At 37.2% G+C, this 26,212-nt stretch overlaps 5 protein-coding genes across 6 annotated transcripts in view; 3 read left to right on the forward strand and 2 right to left on the reverse strand.

The window, feature by feature from the left end:
• ppt1 (palmitoyl-protein thioesterase 1 (ceroid-lipofuscinosis, neuronal 1, infantile)) overlaps positions 1–26,212 on the forward strand; it is a 230,959-nt gene that overhangs the window by 59,668 nt on the left and 145,079 nt on the right. The window lies entirely within an intron of this gene.
• mterf3 (mitochondrial transcription termination factor 3) lies at positions 435–5,790 on the forward strand. Of its 2 annotated transcripts, none has more exons than XM_079878837.1 (8): positions 435–511; positions 1,839–2,195; positions 2,275–2,427; positions 2,501–2,690; positions 3,969–4,116; positions 4,485–4,556; positions 4,639–4,800; positions 5,155–5,790. In XM_079878837.1, exons 2-8 carry the CDS (start codon positions 1,859–1,861, stop codon positions 5,347–5,349), a joined length of 1,257 nt encoding a protein of 418 aa, XP_079734963.1. In that variant the 5' UTR covers positions 435–511; positions 1,839–1,858; the 3' UTR covers positions 5,350–5,790. The 2 variants fall into 2 exon arrangements, with proteins under 2 accessions (XP_079734963.1, XP_079734964.1); XM_079878838.1 differs by having other exon boundaries at positions 2,287–2,427; positions 5,155–5,742.
• On the forward strand, positions 6,427–10,327 carry uqcrb (ubiquinol-cytochrome c reductase binding protein). Its single transcript, XM_079879167.1, has 4 exons — positions 6,427–6,523; positions 7,851–7,919; positions 8,021–8,187; positions 10,139–10,327. Exons 1-4 carry the CDS (start codon positions 6,505–6,507, stop codon positions 10,214–10,216), a joined length of 333 nt encoding a protein of 110 aa, XP_079735293.1. The 5' UTR covers positions 6,427–6,504; the 3' UTR covers positions 10,217–10,327.
• Positions 10,844–16,911, reverse strand: lrrc14b (leucine rich repeat containing 14B). The gene is made up of 4 exons (XM_079879144.1): positions 16,850–16,911; positions 15,673–16,658; positions 12,728–13,087; positions 10,844–11,371 (listed from the first exon to the last, which is right to left on the reverse strand). The coding sequence occupies exons 2-4, from the start codon at positions 16,575–16,577 to the stop codon at positions 11,056–11,058; spliced, it is 1,581 nt and encodes a 526-aa protein (XP_079735270.1). The 5' UTR covers positions 16,578–16,658; positions 16,850–16,911; the 3' UTR covers positions 10,844–11,055.
• On the reverse strand, positions 20,648–26,060 carry gatad1 (GATA zinc finger domain containing 1). Its single transcript, XM_079878572.1, has 5 exons — positions 25,652–26,060; positions 24,974–25,096; positions 24,822–24,881; positions 24,561–24,744; positions 20,648–22,249 (listed from the first exon to the last, which is right to left on the reverse strand). The coding sequence occupies exons 1-5, from the start codon at positions 25,829–25,831 to the stop codon at positions 22,068–22,070; spliced, it is 729 nt and encodes a 242-aa protein (XP_079734698.1). The 5' UTR covers positions 25,832–26,060; the 3' UTR covers positions 20,648–22,067.

Consider the following 26,212-nt stretch of genomic DNA (forward strand, 5'->3'; position numbering starts at 1 on the left):
CAGAAAATTAAAGCAAATGTTATATATTGTGATATACATTGGTTAAAAATAATAATGTTGTGCCATTTGTTGTAAAGATAATTTTTGTAATTGTGCAAGCACTTTTTTAAACAGTCTCATAGACTTTGGTTTTATTGATGTTACCTATATGGCAACGCTCTGTTTTGTATGTTACAGTAATTAAACACTATCTGTTACAGTGCAGTACAGTCCTTTATTTAAATGTCTCTGAAACTGCTTGTTTTATTCATATGGGTATGAAAAAAATCATAATATAACAAGTTATATTATTAAAATCTTACACATCACGTTGTTTGCCTGTAGCCCTGACTTGGTACAACTGTGTTAGGTAATTTTTTTAATAAACAGTAATTAATGAATCCATTTGTCCTCTGACTGAATTGATTTATCAATGAATCATCCGTGCGTCAGAGGGCGCTGTGACTTAACATACACTGGAGAAAACACGTGAACTCGCAGCAGTGAAGATCTGTGCTACTTCTGAAAACAGGTAATGTTTATTTTTATAAGACGTAAGTTCATGTCTATGATATACAGTCTGCGCTATAATAATGCTTTGATATAAACTGCATAATTTATCCCCCGTTTCACCTTCTCTGGATGACTTTATCATGTTGATGTGGAAGTGACATTGGAGTCTGTCAATCCCATACACTGATATAAAGTCGCAGTTGCTTCGTAAACTAATGCCTACTAATGCATGCATTATGTAATCAAATATTATGTATTTTCACAATATCCTCCTGAGACCCAGGCGTAGACTTTTTTTCCTCTGTAGAGGACATTATATTTTAGCGAATTTCTCTGAGACCATGACACAGTTTTAAAGGGATAGTTCAGCAACTTCTCCTTGGTCTTTAAAAATGACTGTCGTTGACTGAATTATCAAACTTGGCACTCTTATGGAAATATGCTAATCAAAATTTTTGTCATAAATCAATATCTCGGGAAAAAGTAATCAAAATATAGCTTTCTATTACAAAACAGGGCATTGACTGATTTGATATTCTAATTTACTTTATGCAATTTGTGTGCAAAATGGCCCTAAATGTTTGCATATTATATCATATTTCCATAAGAGTGCCAAGTTTGATAATTCAGTCAACGTCAGTCATTTTTAAAGACCAAGGAGAAGTTGTTGTCCAAACATTTGGTATCTCTGAATTTTCAGAACTATCCCTTTAAAACTGTGACATGGTCTCAGAGAAATGCGCTAAAATATAATGTCCTCTACAGAGGAAAAAAAGTCTACGCCTGGGTCTCAAGAGGACATTGTGAAAATACATAATATTTGATAATGTCCACTGTAGAACTAGGATTAAAGCATGTTTATCAGGGATTTTGGGGAGACACAACACACTGAAAGAAATTATATATCAATATTCCTATGAAATATGAGATATTCTTATAGTTATTGCTTCCATTATTTCACTTCTTTTTTCATTACGTGTTACCCCAAGTATACATTCATATGCAAACATTTAGGGCCATTTTACACACACATTGCATTAAGTAAATTAGAATATCAAATCATTCTGTTATACTATCTTTTATAACATAGTTGAGAATCATCTTTAGACAAAGTTTGGTTAAAAATAGGCTGAAACCTAAAAATCGATTGGTAAATGTTTTTTGCCTATACATCATGTCATTTTATTTTTTAATAACTAGTGTCCCCTACAGAGAACATTGCAAAAAATATTTCTCCAAATGTTTCTTATGCTCAAAACAATGTAATGATATAATTAAAAAATCACAAAGAAAATCAGGTTCTCAGGAGAATCTATAATCATGTAACACAATCTTATTCCACCCAGGAAAACGCTTGTGAGTCGTCATGCATCTCTGTCGGCGATGTGTGAGTGTGTTGCTCTCGAGGCCGTTATTATCTGCAGCTCTCCAGCCGTCAACACACACACTGCATCAGCGCTCGCATCATATCCTGCTACAGCACAGCCGCGTACAGCCACCCGTCCACAGTCTCACACAGAGGCACAGTAGAGAGACATGGACACCGTGTGGAAGACGAAACTTAACCGACCACCAAGCCGCTTCACCAGATGTGTATAATAATAAGACTGATCTTGCTGAAAGAGAGGTTGAAAAACATATTGTGCCATTTGAAAATTTGAACGTGCATCAAATATCAAACCAAGAGTCTCTTTCGGATATAGGTATGTATATATAGCTATACTTGCATGATGTGAATCCCTGATACTTAAATTGTAATGGTAATAATCTTGTTTGCTATAGGCTTGGATGCAGTTGTGCGTCCTTCTCCTCTTCAGGAAATCAGTGAGGAAGAGGCGGTCCAGATCCAAGTGCCTTCTGCCCTTCCACCAGATTCGTTCACACTCAAACCTTATGTGGATAAATCAGAAACTCTCAGCAAACTTGTTCAGCTTGGTATGTCTCTCATATCTATAGTAAGTTATTTTGGATTATTTTGGATTTGTCTAATCTTTTGCTCAATTTCCAGGTGTCAACCTGTGGGAACTAGAGCGGAGACCCAATGTGGGCTCCATGCTGGTTAGGCTTGACTTCCATGCTGATGTTGCACCCAAACTACTCTTCCTCAAAGATCTGGGAGTTGAGGAGTCTAAACTGGGCAAACTGCTCACCAAGAACCCCTTCATCCTCACAGAAAGCCTGGACAACCTTGAAGCCAGGTCAGAAAGAGCATTTAAAGAGGACCTATGATGCTTGTTTACATGTTCATCTTTCTTTAGTGTGTAATGTTGTTGTTTGAGCATGAAAAAGCTCTGCAAAGTTACAAAGCACAAAGTCCATCCAGCGGGAGTTATTCTCTATATCAGTGTCAGTTTCTGAACTCCCTGAAACGCCTCCATTGTAGTCTTGAGTTTTCTTCCGGGAACGATCACAATATTCCTCATTTAAATAATTAATGCACAGAATAAAGGGGCGGGGCCTGGTTGAGTTAGTTAGTAGTGTGTTAAAACTGGTGGTTATGGTAAGAAGCGGGACATTTCCCAAACACGCTCGAAGCGCTCGACTAATCACAACACACTGATCCAGCCGACCAATCAGAGCACATTGTGCTTTTCAGAAGGAGGGGCTTCATAGAGACAGGAACTAAAACCATAGTTCTAAAAAACATTCACAAACAACAACACAAAGTTGTATGTTTGGAACGACAGCTCTCAACCTGTGGTTAGAACCATAGTCTCTTGTTTGCATGACTTAATAAATCCTTATTTTGAGCCAAATAAGCAAGCTGACATTCAGTACAATCTATATATTTTATTTAGAATACATACAAATGTCATACTTTTAGTTTGTCAAGAGATTTAAAGCACCATTTTTGAAGAGAGCGCATGTGTGAACGTGTGCTAGTACGTAAGAACGAGCCTTTGATTAAATCGGGAAATAAAGAAAAATAACTGAGAAAAATTTGAATTAGTCCATGTCTGTAATTTATAGCATTAATTAGATCTCAAACAGATTAATTAAAAGTTATTACTCCACCCAATGATGCGTGACATCATTAACCAACATGGCCGAATTTGTGACAATACGGTCTCAGGAAAGAGTTGTGACTAGCTATCTGATTTCTTCAACGATTCATCATACTTAAGTTTCGTAGTGAAGCAGCGAGTTACGTCATTGTACGGGAAGCACACCCCAGAGCGTTACTGGCAGACTGGGAAGAGAGGTGCTGCAACAATGGAGAATATGTGGAAAAACAAGATGTTTATTTCAACATTCAAGCAAGCTATTCTAGTAGAGCCCAAAAATAAAAACAAGACTTTGTAAAAGGGCTTAATAGGTTCTCTTAAAAAAAAAAAAACTGTAAATAAACTGTAAATTGCAGCATTTAGCAATCTGACTTGGGCATTGAAACACTTGACGTGGATGCCTGCACTGCTTTATTTGTTGATCATCTTCTTCTAAAGGTTACTTTCTTGCTTTGGTCTGTTCATTTTAAGGGTGTCCTATTTAAAAGCAAAGAAGTTCAGTCAGCAGTCTGTGGCTGTCATGGTGAGCAAAGCTCCATATCTGCTTAACTTCAGCGTCGAGAGGCTCGACAACCGCCTTGGGTTTTTTCAGCAGCAGTTGGGACTCAGTGCGGAGAAGGTGAAGTTGAATTGCATACATTTTGTTTGTAAAAAAACAAAAAAAACAATCTCACTCTTAAGATCCAACATTGCATTCATACCACTCAATAATGGTCAATCAGCTTTCCTGGAGCTCAAACAGTGGAGCGGTGGCGCTTGCAACGCCAAGGTCATGGGTTCGATTCCCCGGGAAAGCAAGAACTGATAAGAATGTAAATGTGTACTTTGAAATGCAATGTAAGTCGCTTAGTTTGGATAAAAGCGTCTGCCAAATGCATAAATGTCAATGTAATGAAGTGGATGAATTTCCCTGATTTTCATACTGGCCTTTAGCGTTTACAGAAGGGCTACATTCACCATGAGTGTCGTCATGATTTATGCTTTCAGACCCGAAATGTTGTGACTCGTCTACCGAAACTACTGTGTGGAAGTCTAGAGCCAATTAAGGAGAATCTAAAGGTCTGACACTTTGTTGGTCTTGCTTAAATTTTGTTTTTAATTGTAATATTGTGACAGATATTCATTTATTTCTCTCATCAAGGTTTGTGAACTGGAGTTTGGATTTCGTGGAAATGAAATCCAACACATTGTCACAGCTGTTCCTAAAGTTCTAGTCGCTAATAAAAGAAAACTCACCCAAATATTTGACTTCGTTCACAACACCATGGATGTTCCACACTCACTTATTGCAAAGTTCCCACAGGTACATATTATTTGCCCCTTTCATATAAAAATTATAAACAAGTGTAGAGCTGTGATTGCTTGTTAGGAGGATAATCTGAGGCATTTTGCATGGTATTTCTATTGCATGGCTTTGTATGCTGAATTCAGATATTGTGCCAGTTTTAGTACGTAAGAATGAGCCTATGATTGAATCTGGAAATTAACTGAGAAAAATTTTAATTTTATATAAATTTCTTTTTCAAGGAAGTAGAAATAGTGTCTATTCTGCTGTGTTAAATGGTAAATAATCTATTTGTGTCTTGCAGTGTCAGAGTTTACTTTAACATGCACATTTGTTATTTTTATTTTTTTTTATTTTTTTTACTTCTCAAAGGTCCTTAATGCCAAATTCCTTCGCATCAAAGAGCGGCATTTGTTTCTAGAGTACTTGGGCCGGGCCCAGTACCAACCATCTCAACCCAACTACATCTCATTGGATCGCTTGGTGTTCCTGCCTGATGACATGTTCTGCTCAGACGTAGCATTAGCCACCCTTGAAGACTTTGAAAGATTTCAGAAAACATTGTAGATGTACAGAATAAATTAAGTTTAGCTTAACTTTTTTTTTTGTTGGGTTGTATGAACATAGTCTTATAAATAAACATTTAACGTCGACATGAAATGGAAGTTGCGATAGTCTTTTCTTCCCTGTTGTGTGATCCGAGTGAAACGGCCAACAAGAACAAATGTAGGGCGGGGCTTGATTTTGTTCTTAGGGAGTTGATTGGATGGTTGTGGTTTGCTATTGGTGGATCTCATGTGAGTGACAGGTTGCCCCGCCCTCACGCCAGTAAACACTTCATAAGAGATGTCGCTGTAAGAGGGAGGGGAAGTTATTTTAATTAAAGATTACGAGGCACATGCATTAAAAAAAAAGATATGCATGGATAAATCATTAATAATAAATACTGTGATATTCCATAAAATAAAATAAAAACAAGAATTATCCATTTTGACTTCATGGTGACTTTAAAAGTTGAGCTGCCCTTGTGTACATCTGGAAATGCCACATGTTTCTCTCTTATGATATATTCCAGTTTAATACGAGGTTCATGATTGGATAAGTTCAGGCTGAGTGGTTGCACTTTATTTACAGTATGTGCACTTACACAAGAAAGTAAAATAACGTAACTACATGGGTTAATGTTAGTTTTAGGGGATGGTTCAGGGTTAGTACCTAGTTAGGGTTAGCTATTAGCTAGTTACTCAGCTATTGTAACAAAATTATGGACATGCAGAACACTACAATAAAGTGCTTCCAGTCCAGTTATAAAGGTCTAGAGCTAAAACAACATATATGTATATATACAACGTATATATACTTCTGCTGAACACAAAATAAGTGATTCTGAAGAATATGGGTAACCAAAACAGTTTACTGACTTCTATAGTATGGGGAGAAAGTAGCCTGGAAGTCATTGGGGCTCATCATCTGATTGGTTACCGACTTTCTTCAAAATAACTTATTTTGTGTTCAGCAGAAGAAGGTAATTCATACAGGTTTGGAAAAACTTTAGGGTGAGTAAACGATGACAGAATTTTAATTTTTGGGTGAACTATCCCTTTAAGAAAAACTCTGACGGCCAGATTCAACCAATCACATGCTGAGTGAAGAAGATTGCGTAATCACCGGACGAGACGTCACATATCCCACAATACTGTGCAACTTTCCTTGCGAGCAGAAATGGCGTCGAGGGCACCAGGTAAAATGTTATTTGTGAGCTTTTTAAAAACAAGATTACGAACTCATGAATTTGTTGTCAGCAAGTTAAAGAGTTATTTTATAACCCGTCTCCTTTCTGCGCTATTAGAAAGACCGTTGTTAGTCTTGTCATGTAAAGCACTGATGTCCTCTACTGAGTGTCCTCGTCTGCACTAGACCAAATATGTTTCTATTCCCATTTCACCTGTAATAACTGCTTTTTGTGTGAGTGTTTTAAGTATAAGAGATAATTTAATTCTCCGAGATTCATTCTCTGGTAGTTAACCGAGTGTAGAGACCCATGAGACTGAATCTCATGTCAGCTGTGACCGCTTGTCAGAGATTTTTCTGATTTAAAGGGATAGTGTAACAATCATATATATATATATATATATATATATATATATATATATATATATATATATCCTTTAAATCAGAAAAATCTCTGACACACTGTCACAGCTGACATGATATAGATAACGTATAGATATATATGTATGTGTGTGTGTATATATGTATGTATATGTTTTTATTAGTATTTTGAATTGATTTTTATTTTTATATTTTCAGTTTTCATTTTAATCTTATTTCAAGTTTTAGAACATTTGTTGTGGTTTTGTCATTTTTTTTAGCATCGTTTTTTTTTATTATACATTTTTATTTCAGCTTTAGTTATTTTAGTACAAGTTAAACTAAATGTAAATGAGAAATGTTGCCTTTACAACTACCTGATTTTATAAAAAAAAAAAATATATATATATATATATACATATATGCATACATACTAAATTAACTTCACTTACTTTTATCGTTTTATTTCAAGTAACAAAAATGATTATAGTTTTAGTTATCTATAATAATCCTGATTCAACACAAACACTTTGCAAGGAGAGATGAAATACTTTTTTTACTTGATGATATGGACAATTGTATGATGTTTCCGTTAGTTCAGCCAAAATTTTAAATTGTCATCACTTACTCACCCTGAAGTTGTTCCAAACCTATACGAGTTTCTTTCTTCTGTTGAACACAAAATAAGATATTTTAAAGAATGATGGTAATCAGACAGTTGACAGTAGCCATTGACTTTCATAGTATGGAAAAAAAAAATACTATGGAAGTTAATGGCTACCATCAGCTGTCTGGTTACCAACGTTCTTTAAAATATCTTATTTTGTGTTCAACAGAAGAAAGAAACTCGTATAGGTTTGGAACAACTTAAGGGTAAGTGATGACAATTTAAAATTTTGGGTGAACTATCCTTTTAATAACCCAGAAAGTCACTGTAAACTCCGCATTATACGTCATGTGTTCCTGTCTCTGTACAGCTGCAACCGGCCGGCTCCTGGTGGGCTTCAGGAAGTGGTACTACAACGCATGCGGTTTCAACAAATTTGGTAAGCACCGCCATCGCTTTACCAATGCAATGTTTAGAAATTGTGACCTTCAAGAAGTATATGGTATGCAAATGTACCAATTTCTTCCTCATGTCATGTAGGTTTGATGCGGGATGACACCATCCTGGAGGACAGTGATGTGAAAGAGGCCGTTCGTCGGCTTCCAGAACCGGTTTACAACGACAGGATGTTCCGCATCAAGAGAGCTCTGGATCTTTCCATGAAGCAACAGGTTCTTCCCAAGGACCAGTGGACTAAATATGAGGAGGTGGGAAAGAGATTGTCCTGGGGGTTTTATTAAAGCGTAACTCTCGCCAAAATGCAACCTAGGGTCTTTTTGTTAATCTACCCGAGGCGAACTTTCATTTAAAAGCATAATTAGAATGGAAACGCCACTTTTAAGATTTTAGGTTAAAATGCCTTGTGAATGGGAGTGAATGGGGCTCTTCTATGATAGCATCAAAAATCACTATTTTTAAAATGCTAAGAAGGCTCGACACAACATGAAACTTTGCTGGAAGTATCACCAGAGGCTCTACACATGAACTCCAGCATTGAGAACATTGTTTGTGTACACAGAGTTTACTAAAAAGAAAGATTTTTAACAACTTAAAATTCCATTCACAAGGCATTTAACCTAAACCGAAAATACGGTCAAACTTAAAAGTGGTGTTTCCATTCTAATCATGCTTTTAAATGAAAGTTTGACTCGGGTAGATTAACAAAAAGAGCCTAGGTTGCATTTTGGCGAGAGTTACCCTTTAAAGTTTGATATTCTTGGAATAATGTGGTATACTAAATAGAGAGAGACCAATATTGATTTTTTTTTATTACTGATACCAATTATTTGCATGTTTATGTGCCTGATAACCGATATTTATTTGTTTTATTTCTGCTTTTGAAAATTCTAATAACAAACAGTTTTAATACTTCTTTATGCTGTAACTCCTGCAATTTCAATCCCTCCTTGCATACAAAACAAAACGCACTTCTGCATCAATGAATAGTCTGAGAGAGTGCAAAAAATAGTGCTGTCAATAAAGTGTCTTTTTTAAATAAAATCTTTGATCAGGTAAACAAACATGTAATGAATATAGCATGTAAAAATAATTCTAACAGATTAAAACATTCTAAACTCCCTGAATAATAATAAAAACATAACTACTTTAGTGTAGTTTAGTAATCCCAGTTTCATCTTTTTATAACACTTTTTTTAACACCATTAATATTAACAGGCAGAATACATTTACAAACTCTGTTTTCAAATGCAGAACAAAAATAAATCTATCTAGAGTCTATCTTTTATTACAGTTTTAAAAGGTTTGTGTGTTTAATAGGCTAAAGAGAATGAAAGATACTGGAATATTTCCTGATTATCAACCCAGTAAATGAACAGCACTATAAACGAGACTTCACGAGACGAGTGTAAACATCAGAGAGAATTAAATTCAGCGCTTTTGTTTCCATTATGCCCTCATTCATGGCTATTTAATTTAATTTATGTAAAGTTTTGGGTGAAGTTTCTTTATTGGGACAGGACTTGACGGATTACGTGACTCAGTGAGTTTCTCTATTTTTTAGTGCCAAGTTTAAACTACGCATCAAGCATTTATGAAACATCTCATTTGTGCATTAATGGATGTTATGTTATAGTTTATTATCTAAGGGAGGCACGGTCTTGTACCTTTGAACACGTTGACTCATCTCTCCAGACACAATGATTTAATGGCGCTTTGTGTGCAATTCTCTAAGCGCCCACAAGATGACGCCATTTATTGGTCAGTCCAATATTTCAAAACCAATACACGATTATGGGAAAAATATCAATAAAACCGATCACCGGTCTATCTCTTATCCTAAATATGTATTCGTATGTATCTCCCAAACATCATTTACATACATATCAACATTATGCATGTGTAGAAATACACATTTTAAATGTTTAGCGCACACCCCAAAAAATAGATTTGATTATTTTTTTTGTTGATTTAAATATGGTCTTTCTCATCCAAATCCTATACCTTAAGAATCATTCTAATATGCTTGTTATAAATATTTACTTTCATTGTATAGCGATCTCTATCTTCATTGCCTTTTGTTTTGTGGAAGTTTATGCATTTGGCATGAGGATGAGTAAATAACAGAATATTTAACTAATTTGTATTTAAGCACCTTTCAGATAAAAGCCGTTTTCAACTGCTGTTCGTTGTTCCCCGTAGGATGTTCCTTACCTTGAGCCGTATCTGGAGGAGGTTATCCGGGAAAAGAAGGAAAGAGAGGAGTGGGCGAAGAAGTAGGATGAGGCTAAAGCTCCGGTTTGATGTGACGTCTGGTGTCTTGTATTTAAGAGTAAATGTATTATGTGATGAGTCCCTATACCTATTAAAATGTCTTTTCTGACAAAAGTCTTCAAATGCCTGTAGTAGTTTTTTTTTCCTTTGGGGAAAAAAGATACGGCCATTTAATTAAATGTGCATTTGTTTTTAAGGTAGGTCTTTGTGATATACAAAATGACTCACATTTTACAAGACATAAGTACAATTTCATGACAGTTAACCTATACAATGTTTACTTTTCATGAATTGAGATCAAGCTCAATCACAATCCTGTTATAGATAGTTGCAAATATTGCAATATTTCTGTATAATAGAGATGTGCATGTCTTGTTTGCAGACACTGAACTCTGTATATATATTAGTTCACACAGTATGTATATATTCAAAAAGTTTAGGATAACAATCTCATTTTCCACGTTGAATTACTGTTGAAACAACGCAAAGGCAGTATTTTAAACATTTGTTTATCTCTGAATAAAGGCCATAATTGATTCCAATATTGATACTGGTGTTATAATTACACATTTTATCTCCGGGGGGAAAAATATCCATTAAACATAGTACAATTATTGAAAGCAAAGCCTAAAGTGCAAATTATCAGATTATTTATTTAATATCAATTACAAACCATTAAAAAAAAAATGAACCTTAAATATATTATGTTACATTTAACTTATGAAAGCTGAATTTTTCAGCATCATTACTTCAGTCACATGATCCTTCAGGAATCATTCTAATATGATGAATTGATCCTGAAGAAATATTTCTTTTTATAAATGTTAAACATACATCCCACGTTCTCACTCCATCATTCTCTGCTCTCTCCGTTGAGTAACACTATTGACGGTGTCAATGAAGTTTCCTACGACACTGTTGAACGACTGCAACATGGAGACTCCCAGTTCGTTGCTGGTCTCGTTGATGTCAGGATCGTAGGCTCCAAATAATGGAGTGCAGACTTCTATGTGTCTCTTCCCCTCCCTCTCTAGGATGCCAACAAGTTCAGTCCTGGCCTGCTGGAACATCTCCCTGTCGTAGTTTACCAGTGTCCTATCGTCCAGCGGGTAGGTGGCACCCTCGGGATAACAGTCACGAGGGACGGGCAGCTCAACGTATCTGTGGCACAATACAATCTAAATTAAGTCAGAAGTAAACACTCAAAACACTAAAACGTTAGAGGACCTAATTATGCTCTTCAAAGTCTTGGTTTTAGCCTGTTTTCATGCTTAAAAACATAATTTCCCCAATATTCTCCATTGTTGCAGCTCCTCTCTTCCCAGTCTGTCAGTAACACTATGTTTAGTTCCTGTCTCTATGAAGCCCGGCCTTCTGAAAAGCACACTGTGCTCTGATTGGTCGGCTGGATCAGTGTGTTGTGATTGATCAAGTGCGCGTTTGGGAAATGTCACACCCCTTACTGTGAATCTTTGTGTAGACAACAAATGGATTTGATTAACGATTCATAGGATAATTCAAATGCTTCCACTAATGTATCTCTGAAACACTCATTTCAACGTACTACGATTTGGGACACACTGGCTGCATCCGAAATTCCATACTTCCCTACTATATAGTAAGCAAAAAACAGTATGTGATAAAAATGGGACTTAGCAGTTAGCAACAACTGATGCTGGTAGGTCACATGATAATGACAGAATGAATGGTGAATGTAGTACATCCGCATTTTTAGATTCATACATACTTTTTTTAGTGGTCGTGAAGTAATTACTTATTCAAAAATAAGTACCTACTCAAATCCCACTGGAGTAAGCAATTGCGGACGCATCCTCTAATTTCAAATACTATTTAGGACGGATTGTATAAATTGGCACTAGTCCCTTTCTATCTATAGTCTTTGTTGGGATGCAATGAGGGAGTTCAGAAACAGTGACACTGATATGTGACCCTGGACCACAAAACCAGTCACATGGGTCAATTTTTTTGAAATTGAGATTTAAGCATCATCTGAAAGCTGAATAAAGAAGATTTCCATTGTTGTATGGTTTGTTAGGATAGGACAATATTTGGCTGATATACAACTATTGAAAATCTGGAATCTGAGGGTGCAAAAAAATCAACATTGAGAAAATCTCCTTTAAAGTTGTCCATTTCTGTTGGCGATTGTGCAGCATTCACTCACAAATTGAATTTTGTGAACAAAAAAAATAAATGTTTTATATATTTACGGTAGGAAATTTACAAAATATCTTCATGGAACATGATCTTTACTTAAAATCCTAATGATTTTTGGCATAAAAGAAAAATCGATCATTTTGACCCATACAATGTGTTGTTGTCTATTGCCATAGATATACCCGTGCGACTCGAGACTGGTTTTGTGGTCCAGGGTCACATAACTCCCTTTAGGGGTGTTTTGTGCATTTGCAGAGCTTTTTCATGCTCAAACAACACCATTAGAGTTGAACATGTATAAAAAGCATAATAGGACCCCAGTGAACACACAGTCTGTACCTCAAAGCAGGAAAGCCCAGCGCCAGCGTGTTGAAGAGAGTGCGCAGGGCAGCAGTGCTCAGAGGATTACCCAGGATCTTCAGCTCCTGTAGTGCGCGACAGGGTCTCAGTGCTTGAGTGAACATGTCCAGCGTCTCGTCGTCCAGTCCACACTCCTCCACGCCCAGACTCGTGAGTGTGGCCGAGCAGCGATACAGAAGCTTCCGGAAGGTGTTGGGGAAGACGTCCGCCACCGCATGGCCGCTCAGGTCCAGCTTCACGAGGTGCTCACTGTGCAGGCTGTTGGCGAAGTAGGCCATGTCCACTACGTTGAGACTACAGTTCGCTAACTCGATAACCTGCAGCGGAGTGTTTAGTGGACTGGTGAAACAAACAGATTCAAGTTACTCAAAACAAGCGTTCAGGAATGATCTCGCATAATGGAATTTACACTAAATGCAGCAAATAATAATAATAATAATAATAATAATAATAGGCATGCTATTATAGAATTGCATAATAATAATAATGTATAAATTATGAATAAATATGTTCAATATTGTTTTAAATTGTAACAATATTACACAATATTTCCATTAAGATGGATAGACGTATTTTGATCAAATAGATGTAGAAGAGACTTCTTTTAAAAACAAATAAAACTTTTGAGCGCAAGTCTGAGAGATTTACACTCTTGCACTGACCAATGTCATCAGATTAGAGTAAGTCACATCTCAGACATTCACAGATCCAACAATCACTGATTCGATGTTCAATCGGCAAAAACGAGAGCCGAACAATGGCGACAGACACCGACAGAGTTAACACACTGATATTAAAACTATTAATATTTAAAAATAGAAACATTTCTAAAATAATTAGACAAATCATTCGAGTGATTCACTGAAAAATAAAGTTTTTTTGCTACTCTGCAAATTTGATTAAAAATACAACAAAAACAGGATTATTGACAAATATTATTACAATTTAAAACAAGTTTTTCATATATATTGTAAAATGTACTTTATTCCTGTGATTAAAGCTGAATTTTTCAGCATCATTACTCTTTATTACAGTCTTCAGTGTCACATGATCCTTCAGAAATCATTCTAATATGATGATTTGAAGCTCAAAAAACATTTATTTTAGTTTTTCTATTGTCAATGTTGAAAACCGTTGCGCTGAATATGAATAACATAAAATGAATAAAAGTATTAATATCATGGTACAGATGGTGTTTTGGCACCTGTATGACATGTGATGTTTTGACTGTTATAAGACATGTGCTCTGCTATTTACAGCGATTGTAGAACATAATGTTATGCCAGAGTCGTGTCCTGGCCTACTTAGAGTTCGCAATGGGACAGCTGTCTGCATTCAGTCGCACAACAAACAGAGTGATTTCAACAACAACAACAACAACACACTAGACAACTGGTATTATCAACCCATGTTGTCTAGTGTGTTGTTGTTGAAATCGCTCCCTGTTTGCAAACCCTCAAATAAGATTCTCAGATCTTACATTTAAGTGAAGAGGATACCCGATTCAAATGTTTGGGGTCAGTAAAAAAAAGTGTGTATTCACAAAAAATGAAGCCGCACAACAGTTTAACATCATCATAAATGTTTCTTAAGCAACAAATCAGCATATTAGAGTGATTTCTGAAGGATCATGTGACACTGAAGACTGGAGTAATGATGCTGAAAATTGCACCACAAGTAAAATTTAAAATATTACAATATTGTTTTGAATTGTAACAATATTACACAACATTTCCATTAAGATGGATGCATGCGTATTTTGATCAAATAGATGTAGAAGAGACTTCTTTCAAAAACAAAACTTTTGAGTGCAAGTCTGAGAGATTTACACTCTTGCACTGACCAATGTCATCAGATTAGAGTAAGTCACATCTCAGACATTCACAGATCCAACAATCACTGATTCGATGTTCAATCGGCAAAAACGAGAGCCGAACAATGGCGACAGACACCGACAGAGTTAACACACTGATCTGACAAAACCCAACAAAGCGTCTGTTGCCGTCTGCGTTTGTCAGTGCAGTGTGAATTGGCTTTAAAGAACCTTTAGTAATGGAAATGTTCCATAGATGTTAAAGGTTCTTCATGAAACTATAGATGCCAAAAAAAAAAAGAACCTTTATTTTTTAAGACTGTATGTGTAGGAGTTAAATGGCAGCTGTGGTCACATTGTGGTTTTAAATGGTTAGTTCACCCAAAAAATTACAATTATCCAATAATTTACTCACACTCAAGCCATCCTCAATGTATATGACTTTCTTTGAGCCGAACACAATCCTAATATCCTGTCTCTTCCCAGCTTTGTAATTGCATTGAATAGTGTCCGAGTTTTTGAAGCTCCAAAAAGCGCATCCATCCATCATAAAAGTACCAGTTATCAATATGGCTCCAGGGGGTTAATAAATGCCTTCTGAAGCAAGGTGATGGGTTTTTGTAAGAAAAATATCAATATTTAAAACTTTATAAACTATAATCACTGGCTTCCGGAAACAAGTGACGTGCGTTTACGAGAAAGTTGAGTTCCCGTCGTATGACATAGCTCTTCTTTTATATCGAAATCCTCCATTTTTCTCTCCGACATTTGCTCTATCCTCCGTGCTTCTGCGTTCATCAATTCTCACCTAAGCTTACGCTACGACTACGTCACCTGTCGGGTCAGAGGTCACCCTTCCGCCGAACTTGACTCTCTCACGAACACAATCGTACACGTACAGCTGAAGCCAGGCATCACTGGAATCATTTGGATTCATTTCTTTTTGGAGCTTGAAAAACTCGGGACACAATTCAATGCCATTCCAAAGCTGGGAAGAGCCAGGATATTATGAGTGTGTTTGGCTGAAAGAAGAAAGTCATATAGGATGGCTTGAGGGTGAGTAAATTATGGGATAATTTAAATTTTTGGGTGAACTATTCCAAGTCTTTACCTCAGCAGTCTCCTCAGATGTCCTGTAAGAGTGGAGAACCCCAGATAAAGCTCTCTCAGCTCGGTCAGTCCGCTCATCAGCTCTCCCAGAACTCCCATGAGCCCCTCGTCATCCGGGCCCAACCGGTGCACGTTCAACGCCTGCGCGGGAAAGGTGATGGAGCGCAGCTTGGGGAACTTCAACTGGGACAACATCACCTCGATGTGTGGCGCCTCCAGGTGTACGTTGTGCACCACTTCCAGCTTCTGCAGGCCGTGCGACTCCACCAGCTTCAGGAGGTAAAAGAGGTTCCTGAGGCTCAACGAGTCCACACGCAGGCCCACGAAGTGCAGTTTTAACGGGCAATGTCTGCGAAGCAACAAAGCCTGAGCCACAATCTCGTTGTTCCGTTCAGTAACAAAAGCATCCATGCGAACATCTACCTCTACTTTAAACGCTGATGGTGATGGTTGACCCTCCTGCATGGTTGCCATAGTCTCGTAGCACATGCGGGTGAGAAGCTCGGTTCGTGCCCAACGCCCGAGGGTCCGTCCACAGGGACATACCTGGTGTTCAGTGTCTTGCAGACCCGTTATATCCACCACACATAGCTTTTTAGCATACGTGCTAGGAGCTTGAAACACATAGTCCCTCAGACCCGTGAGAAAGGCCTCCAGACAGAGCCTGCATGTGCGGGACGTGAGATCCTCCGGACAGTCCGGTGTTCGGCCCAACAGTTTACGCAAGTTAATCTCTGTCAGAGGCCACGTCTGGACCAAGTCGTGGAGCATTGACGCCTCCTCGCGCAGATAACTGGCCTTGAAGAGGACTGGGTAGAGATTGCAAGACAAGCAGTGGAGGTTCTGACACGCGTTTGGGCCGGTTTGGACGAAGCCCTCGGCTGCTAGGAACTTCAAGCTCTTCATGGCTTTCCGTCAGCTCCCGAGATCAAGGAAACTTCGAAGAGCTGTCAGCCTTTAGGAGATGTGGTGTGTTTCTTCTGCCCTCTTTCAAACAACATATACATATGGGTCAACTCAAGAAGAGAGCCGTACTTGGCGAGAGCATGAGGGAGGCAGTCGAGAGGGGGTTAGTTATTTATAGAAGCAGCTGTCTCATGCTCTCGTGGTTATCAGACAGAGGTTAAACAGCCATTAGATTCTGGATGGCTGCTAAGGAAAAAGAAGAAGCGTCTTACCTGTGCTTATTGACCATCAATACAGACAACAACATTCTGTGGCTGTAGGAAAAATCTGGTATTTTCTGGGTTAACCATTGAAAAAGGAAAAAGAAGATATATTCTTAAAGGAGAACTCCGGTCAATTTTAACATTGAGCTCATTTTTTTGTACATTTGGAGTGCTGTCAGTACAGAGAACAACGATAAAAATCGATGTTGCCTACACCGTGTTATCCTCTTTTTAAAATTTGCACCCTGTTGACTTCAATGGGGCAAGTTTTAAACCTGCTTTTAGCCTCTTAACATCCTCGATGTGTCATTACAAGTGCACAGCCATTGTGAGTGATTCCTTCTGCGTGAACACGGTGAATCTGACTGCAGTAGATGTGAAAGATATGAATAAAAGTTATGTTAATTCAGCCAGCGCACATACCTGTATTTACTTCCTGTTTTCGGTCGAAGTCCACAGTAGTCGATTGTCGAGTTCACGCGCATAGGTTTAGTACCTATGATCACGCGTACATGATGTACATGATGTACCCTGTGTACATGCCAGAAATAATGAAGATGCACACTTACCATCTGGATTTTCTCTTCGTTTACACGCTAGAAAAAAAAACAAATAAAACAAGAATGAGCATAAAGTAGCTTGATATTGCATCGTCTAGCATGTTATTCCCAAAGTGTCTTACCAGGTTTCGATTGCAGTTTTCCCATGTTGATTTCTCTAATGCAATAAACTAACGAGCTGCCATTTCAGGAACAACTCTGACATCTGTGGCATAAATGGAGTGGGATATGATATGCATGTTTCCATTGAAGTCTGTCCATATTTTCGAAATGATGTTTGAGAAACTGTTTTCAGAGAGGATTTGCTCGTTCCTCGTGGAAGAAGAAGCGACACTCAAGTCTCCCTCCTTCAGTTTGAACACAATATCTTCATCCGACAGTCTAGTAAAATTTGCATGAGAATTATTTTCCAAGCCTTCGAAAATATATTCCTGAACTAGCCTACCTTTCGGTTCTCGTGTCTCTTCTTAAAGGAGAACATTTAATGGGAGATTCGCTTTGATTTCGCAACTGCTTGTTTTTCAGATTGAACACAACATAAACAAAACATATATATGTTAGTATTGAGATACGTCTATCCAATTTAATATCAGCACGATTTCAATATTAAAGCGGGGAAAGTTAACTTTACAGCATTTGACTGTACAAAATTAACAGCTGCAATGCATTGAATAATCAAAAAGCCATTACATTGTAGCGCCTTCTGGTGGCGTGTCGAAATACAGCAAGATGTCACGAAATATGTGTATCAGTGTTTATACCTTTTTTTTTTCTCTGCAGCATCACAATTTTTAGCTACTCCAAAAAACGACAATTACTTTACTTTGTCTTAAGCTCTTTGTCAGTTTCATTAATGGTATGATGATACAATAAATGTTCATTTTTTTTGTCATGTTTAATATTATGTTAGCCAAATTAATAGGCTAATATAAATGTGATAAGTGTCATGTTCATACCGATTAAAGATAATGTAATAGAAGAGATGGTCATATGCACATAACAGTCTCATCCATTCCTAAAGCATGCCGTTATCAATCATATCAACTGATTAAACAGCATTCTGTTGCCCACAACAAATCAGAGTGCATTATAGGTTAAAAAAACGGTATGCACACTGAGAATTCACTGCACAGCACTAAAACATTAAAAACACCTGATATAGGCCTATGTGCACTAAATAGTGCAAAGTGAGCCATTATGGACACAGTCAAAATACACCCTGAAATTTGACTATTTTATTTTTTAAGAAATAGAAGCAAATGCTTGACTTTCATAATAATAATAATAGAAAAAAATTAAATGGAAAAAAAAAAGGGGGGGGGGGGTAAAGCAAATGCTTGACTTTCATAATAATAATAATAATAATAATAATAGAAAAAAAAATTAAATGAAAAAAAAAAAAAAAACTTTCTGAATAGATTTGGTTGTCATCCTCAGGATATAGCCTGTTTTATTTTTGAGTAATTTTTTATGAGCTTTGCATGATTTTGTACCTTCATTACAAGTCACAATAAATGCATTAAAAATACTTCTATAATGCATTATATAAAGGCTTTAAGTAAAGTGTTAATCATAAACGGCTTTCCAGAAATACTCAAGAATCACTCATCAGAATACTCAAGCATTTAGGCCATTAGTATTTGTATCCCCTTTGAGCGGATTATTTTTAATACAATTTTAATAAAATATAGGCAAAAATATACTTGCTCACTTTCGAATAAAATTAAATGAATCTGTTCTAATTTCAGTCATTTGGAATCTGTTTCAGGCTAATCTCTGAGACACCAGTGCAGCACCTGAACAAGTGTGTCAGTCATCTTCTGTTTCTCTGTCTTAGTAGTTGTTATTGTCTGAGTTCTAGGGTGCGTCTCAATCTGCTCTAGTGCAGTAGTCAGGTCACTGCTCAGGGAGTCGGCCATTTTAAGTGCTGTATCAACCGCAACATCCTTCCTGAAACGTTCGTCCCCTAAAAAAGTGCACAGGGAAACCCAGGGATAATTTATATAAAATGATTTCTGTAATGATGCATGTATATGTCACAAGTATTTATCATAATGTACTTTAAATAACTAAATAATAAAGATATCCGTTCTGCTGTTGTTCATAAACACCGGTAGTGATGTTGTACAATGAGGATGTTATCAGGTCGCCACAAATGGTCATTTGCAAAAAAAAACGGTTGCATCCGAAATCACATCCTTCCCCACTATATAGTCGGCGAAAACAGAATGTGACAAAAGTATGTCTGAATTCACAGTTCTCATAAAAGAGTCGGCAAAAGTACCCGGATGACCTGCTACTTCCGGTGAGATTCTGAAGTGTGTGTATGATGGACACTTTACTATCCCATGAGGCCACGGGAGAGGATTTGTGAATGGCGGTACTGATGCTGGTAGGTCACATGATAATGACAACATGGTGAATGTACATTCATACTACACACATTCACACTATATAGAACATACTTTTTTGGCGATCGTGAATTATTACTTATTCCTGATATAGAGTCCTTACTAGTCCCCGAATTAGTGTACACCACATTCTGGGTCACGACCTAGGAAGCGAGGGATCTGATTGAGACGCACCCCTAGTCCTTCATTAGAAGTAATGTTTCCTTATTAGTTCTCACCTGTTCCCTGTTCTGTTGATCATCATCCTCCTTTTGTTCATGGTCTTGTGTTAAAGGGGTGGTTCAGGATTTTGGACATCGAACCCCAAGTTAGCCTGGGTGTTATTTATCAGTGGAGACAGTTTGCAACATTTTTCATCCAGTCCTTCCAGTTGCATTATCTCAACAGACATTTACATCGATAGTCTGGCGTTATAATTTATTTGCTTTTGGTGTACTGCAGGTTTCAGTTGGTCAAATTTAAGACCTTTTTAAGACATTTTAAGACCATAAAGATTGAAATTTAAGACCTACACGACGCATTGCCAAAACATATTCAAATCAAAGAATTCATTTTATTTCAATGAATTCAGTAATTGAAAAAGCATCAACTTAATTTACAGATAAAGCAACATTAGTAACCTTCCAGATCCAACAACGCGTGTCAGAGAAAATAACAGAATCAGATATAATTTTTTTATAGAAAATTGTACTTTGCATATTATAGGCTAGGCCTAATGTAAAAAACACATAATTAGATGATTTTAGTTGATCATAGTAAACTAGAGATGAAATGGCATGAACATTTCACTTAATTATTATAGTGCCAAAAATTATCACTTACTACACAATGAAATCAATTCACCAAGTTTTATGTCGAAAAACAGCAAATAACAAATAAAATTAGCATCAATACGCACTAACATAAACATTAAAATAATACGATTAAAAATGATAGCCAGATTTTAAGTGTCTTGCAACATGTTATATACTAACATGTACAAGTTCAAATTAAGTTGACAAAAAAGGTTTTTATAAAAAGATAAACCTCACATATTTCAGACTTTAATTTATCTTTTTTGACTCATTCTTTTTATAAAAAAATGATTTAGTGACATTTACAATACACTTTAGCTTATCTTTTATTATTAATAGTAAAATTAGGTCCGATTTTCCCGTGGCGTCTGTCGTTGCTATGCAACTCCACAATGACAAAAAAGTTTTAGTGGCTAATGGATTTCCACCGCCGAAAAACGCTTGCTGTAGCTCTGTTACAAGATTTATTTACGGAGAAGAGAAAAACACCCGTAGTGTTTGGGTGGACCCGCATCCTTCATGTCTTTTTTCATGTTGCTGCGCCTGGAAAAAAACGAGCGCGTCGCTTCTATTATAAGCACGCTTACCGCGCGCCTACATTTGAATGAACTTGAGCGCGAAAAAGACGCGATATGTGAACTGCCTCTTGGCGAGCGACTTCGATACTTTTTTGCTACTTTGTAATAAATTTATGCGGCCAGCGTTTCTGGAAATGAACGACGGTAAAACCTTTTTTAAGACCTGACTAAATGAAATTTAAGACCGCGGATGAAAATCTGGCTGTTTTTAAGACGTTTTAAGGCCTTAAATTTAAAGTTCAGAATTTAAGACTTTTTAAGACCCCGCGGGAACCCTGACTGTGGAGTGAGTAAAACTGTTTTAATGGCAGGCTAGCAGATACCATTGACTCGCGCTAGCCTAGCACCGGCGAACTATGCAACTGGAAGGACTGGACGAAAAATGTTGAAAACTGTCTCCACTGATAAATAACACCCAGGCTAACTTGGGGTTCGATGTCCAAAATCCTGAACCACCCCTTTAACATTACGTTGGTATTGTTGGTTGAAAACACATTTGGGAGACGCACAAGTACAAAACATGTAAACTGAGTTGAATGAATTTTTATAGATGCCTGAAAAAAGGGGGTCTCACGTGAACACTCTGAATTTATTACAAATTAACTTTGTACTCAAAGTTTCTTTTCAATTTGACCTCCATGTCGTAGTGTAGAATACTGCGGCTTACGTGTTTAACTCGTAACTCTGAGGCTCCACTGGAAAATAAGAGCTCTGGAATATTCTGTACACTTGAGTTACAAATGTAATTGTAGAAAATATTCGATGGCCAATACCACACATGTCCTAATTCAAGCTTAACAGTTCAGCTTTTGAAAGAGGACTGAAAAGGCAAAAAAAAAAAAGTTCAGTTCAGTCTGAATGTACATTGATTTTAAGGGTTAACTTCACCCTACAGTTTCTTTGATGGCAACAGCGGGTGTTGGTCCTATATGAGTCCAGATGTAGCCTTTATCTGGACGAACTGGTATTGTTGGGAAAGGGCAACTTCTTGATTTGAAATACTCTGATGGAGCGTGACAGACAAACTCCAGGTACTCCATTTTTCTTGGCAAGTCCTCTTCAGGGCCTAAGCACAGAAATAAATGTATTTATGCAGCCAACTTAATAAAGAAATCTCGTCTGAAATTAGGATATATGACTGGTGATGCACTTAACCCAAGATTTTCAGGTTTACCAAATCAATTCAAATATTCTTTAAAGGGTTCGTTCACCCAAAAATGAAAATTCTGTCAGTAATTACTCACCCTAATGTTGTTCCAACCCTGTAAGACTTTCGTTCATCTTCGAAACACAAATTAAGATATTTTTTATTTAAGGGGAGACACCCCAGGTGAATAGAAAAAAAAATGTTTAACTAATAGATATCAGCATGAAACTTGCCCAGTTGATTACTGACATTATGACAAATATCTTTTGTATTACAAGAATATTTATGTTTAAATATGCAAATTAGGTAGTATCTCATTGAATATGCGCTAATTTGCATATATTTCCAGAAGAGAAATCTGAACATTGGATAAAGCCAGATTCAAAATTCTTGTTTCATTTTGTGGGGATCTCTTTTTATCACTCCATTAATCAGAAAGAACTGCTTCTGGGTTGTGCGGGAGAACGTAGGCTCACTATTGGCCGACGCTGGTCATGTGTGTGATGCTGGCCAATAGTGAGCCTACGTTCTGACATACAACCGAGAAGCGCTGCGCTGTTACACTACGTAAACTCACTCAGAGAAACACAGAAGAAAATTAATAGTTGAATAAAGTTGTTATTTTTTTTTTTTTTTTTGGCGCACAAATAGTATTCTCGTCGCTTGATAAACTTAAGGTTGAGCCACTGTAGTCACTTGGACTATTTTAAAGGTGCCCTAGAATGTGAAATTGAATTTATCTTGGCATAGTTAAATAACAAGAGTTCAGTACATGGACATGACATACAGTGAGTCTCAAACACCATAGTTTTCTCTTTCTTATTTAAATCTCGTTTTTGAAAAACACCCCTGAAAAACAGGCGAATCTCCACATAACACCGACTGTGACGCAACAGTTGGGATCATTAATATGTACGCCTCCAAAAATTTGCATATGCCAGCCCATATTCAAGGCCAGGCGGAACTGTGCAGCCGAATCATCAGAAGTTCTGCAGGTGAAGAAACAAGCAGGAGGAGGATCATAGGGAAAATGGCAGATCTATCTATAATCTATCTATAACGTTAATCGGATACCGCTACAGTTTAATTCGAAGTTGTTAGTTGCTCTGCCCATTTCACCACGGACTGTTTTTCTAACCTGGAACAATATCAAGCAGCCAGGCTTCTCTCGGCGTCTCAAACGGACGAAGGGGGCAATTTCAACTAACGTTATATTCCCGCAAGCGGTAAGTAGTGATTTTATTAACGATAATTTACACTGTGTTATCTAGATCCAGCGCGATATTGTTTTTTCCTCGAGAGACATCGTGGCTTGCAAACGAGCGAACGATGGCAGTTGCTCAGTGTTTGGATACGTACAAATGAACACAAAAATATTTTTTTAGCTCCTTCATCCGAGCCTCTGGAGAACCAGTGGGTTATGTGAATTTCTGATGTGTAATTGTTCAAGTTCAGACAGATAATCTTTCTCTCAAAGTCGTTCAACACTGTTTATGCATCAGTAAATCGCGTTGCAGTGATAAGATCTTCATTCACGCTATCAGCGATCGACAGGCTGTCATCTGCTCAATGCTCATAACTGCAAACTTTTATGTGATGGGAATAGATCTAAATACTTAAAAAACTTCTCATGATTCGTTAATCCCGATAGCTGTAATAGTAAAAACGTATAAAAGCTGTAATAGTAAAAGTTTTCCAGATAGCTCTACATGTAATGCCAGATATTTCATATGCAAGCATGTCAGCCAATCACAGCAGTGGGCAACAACACTGAAGTCTCACAGCAGACACGCCCCTTCAAACAGAGTGTTCAGATCAGAGGATCAAATCAGGCTAGGAAATATGCCTTTTATTTCTAAATTATGACAAATTTTGATCTAAAAAACATACTAACATTATAAGGGCACCCCAGGAAACATTATAAAATAATAAAATAATCCATTCTACGGCACCTTTAAACATTGTCTTTACTAACTTTCTGGGCTGACAAGTTTAATTTACAGAGAAGCCTATGGAGGAGTGAGACAGCTCTCAGATTTAATCAAAAATATCTTAATTTGTGTTCTGAAGATGAACGAAAGTTTTACCGGGTTGGAACAACATGAGGGAGAGTAATTACTGACAGAATTTTCAATTTTGGGTGAACTAACCCTTTAACAAATAATTCACTATTAATTCACGTTACATTTGTCAGCAAGGAACATAAGAGTTTATTTCTGCAGGAACTTACCAACAATGTATGTGCCTGGATCAAACCGATCTCGAGGACTGGCCTGAGTTGGGATCAGCCAAGTTAACGCAGCACTTTTCTCACAGTACTGGTCCTGGACGAAACCACGAATCTGTGCGTAATACGGTTTACCGTCATCCTCGTCTATTACTTTAATGACATCTCCTATTTGATAATAGACACCCTGAACACAAGAAGTACAGGTTAGATAGGAAGTGGCAGATAGAACAAACATTTTGAATAGTAGAGAGGAGTGGTTACCTTGTAAAACATGGACTCTGATGTGATGATTGTTGACACAGACTCTGGTGCTTTGATAGGCTATGGAACATGAATTAAGGAAGGAAGAATAAATGCAATTGAACCATTTCATTAAACAAATCATACACAAGCCTGAGGGGAAAAGCACTTACATTTTTCAATTTGAAAATGTGTCGTCTGCCCTTCCCTTTGGTTGAGACTTTTTTCTCAGATGCCGGCGCTTTGTACTTGGTGCTCCGTAACCGAGCGGAGCGTCTGTGGATTTCCTGTTTGGACTGTAAAATAAAACGGGAAACAAAAATAGTATCAGTGGTTTTGTTTAGAAACACCATGTACAGATAATATGGTAGAATATGAGTTGTGACGTAAAAATGGCGGCGCCCGGAAGGGGGCGACCCGCTCCATGTACAATAAAGCTAGATAACTTGTGTCTAATCTCGTGCAAGTGTACACCAATACTTCTTATTTTTAAGCTTCGTTTAAACACTATGCATGTACAAATAATGGTAGTGATTGTTTGACAGTTGTGACGGAAACATGGCGGAGGCCAGAAGGGGGCGACCCGCTCCGTGTACAATAAAGCTAGATAACTGTCATATCTGTAGTCTCGCGCAAGTTTACACCAATTTAATATTTTTTTTTTATTATTATATTAAAATCTTTACAATAATGTCTACATATAATTTCATACGGAAAAAAAGAGGAGTGGGAATGATGTCGTGAATGTAGCGCTTCTTTCATTATAAATCTAGTGGACCGTGTAGCTAGAAGTCTAAATGATAGGTTACGTAAATTATATGTTAGAAATCAATTTAAGCAAGATTTCAAACCTGTTTTCCTCCGCCATTATTCTGCTGGATGGTGGATGAAGCAGATGCTCCGGATCCTCCACTCGTTACAATTTTACCCGTGCAGTTGTTACACAAAATTTCCCCCTGGTTTCCTTTTTTCCACATAGAAGAAGAGTTCGTCTTGCAGACAGCACAACATGGTTTTAAACCAAGAGGCATGTTTGCTGACCACAAGCAGCAGCCTGGCAAGGTTGCGTTTACAACGGTCTTGCCAAGTTAATTCTGAACTAAACCGTCGTGTTTTTCGTGTAAGAATACGATCACAGCCAAAGATCTACGATAAATGGCGAATTCGAAGAAATATGATCAGTAGTTTAACCTCAAGTACACATCTTTCATTTTGAAAACAATGAATGATAGGTCCCGTATGTTTGGTTTTATCATGCAGAAAAAAAAAACTTCCCGGATACGAAATATGCCAATGTAAAATAAAAGTCCTGACTGCATTATTCTTATTTTCAAAATAAAGGTCTAAAACTGTCTGTGAAAAGATTTCACTGGAGGGCGCTGTTCATTGCCATTTACTTTTAAGAAAGCAAG

This window comes from Squalius cephalus (assembly GCF_949319135.1).
Source record: "Squalius cephalus genome assembly, chromosome: 8".
In the NCBI taxonomy this organism is placed as follows: domain Eukaryota; kingdom Metazoa; phylum Chordata; class Actinopteri; order Cypriniformes; family Leuciscidae; genus Squalius; species Squalius cephalus.

Excerpts from the sequence above, each read along its gene's own strand:
- lrrc14b (XM_079879144.1), bottom strand. The coding sequence starts at position 16,577 with ATGAAGAGCTTGAAGTTCCTAGCAGCCGAGGGCTTCGTCCAAACCGGC. Across the intron at positions 13,088-15,672 it reads CATCTGAGGAGACTGCTGAG|TCCACTAAACACTCCGCTGC; the intron begins GTAAAGACTTGG and ends TTGTTTCACCAG. Across the intron at positions 11,372-12,727 it reads CTGGGCTTTCCTGCTTTGAG|ATACGTTGAGCTGCCCGTCC; the intron begins GTACAGACTGTG and ends ATTGTGCCACAG.
- mterf3 (XM_079878837.1), top strand. The coding sequence starts at position 1,859 with ATGCATCTCTGTCGGCGATGTGTGAGTGTGTTGCTCTCGAGGCCGTTA. Across the intron at positions 4,557-4,638 it reads CAATTAAGGAGAATCTAAAG|GTTTGTGAACTGGAGTTTGG; the intron begins GTCTGACACTTT and ends TCTCTCATCAAG. Across the intron at positions 4,801-5,154 it reads TTATTGCAAAGTTCCCACAG|GTCCTTAATGCCAAATTCCT; the intron begins GTACATATTATT and ends TACTTCTCAAAG.
- gatad1 (XM_079878572.1), bottom strand. The coding sequence starts at position 25,831 with ATGCCTCTTGGTTTAAAACCATGTTGTGCTGTCTGCAAGACGAACTCT. Across the intron at positions 24,882-24,973 it reads ACATTTTCAAATTGAAAAAT|CCTATCAAAGCACCAGAGTC; the intron begins GTAAGTGCTTTT and ends CATGTTCCATAG. Across the intron at positions 22,250-24,560 it reads TCCAGGCACATACATTGTTG|GCCCTGAAGAGGACTTGCCA; the intron begins GTAAGTTCCTGC and ends TTCTGTGCTTAG.
- uqcrb (XM_079879167.1), top strand. Across the intron at positions 7,920-8,020 it reads ATGCGGTTTCAACAAATTTG|GTTTGATGCGGGATGACACC; the intron begins GTAAGCACCGCC and ends CATGTCATGTAG. Across the intron at positions 8,188-10,138 it reads AGTGGACTAAATATGAGGAG|GATGTTCCTTACCTTGAGCC; the intron begins GTGGGAAAGAGA and ends TGTTCCCCGTAG.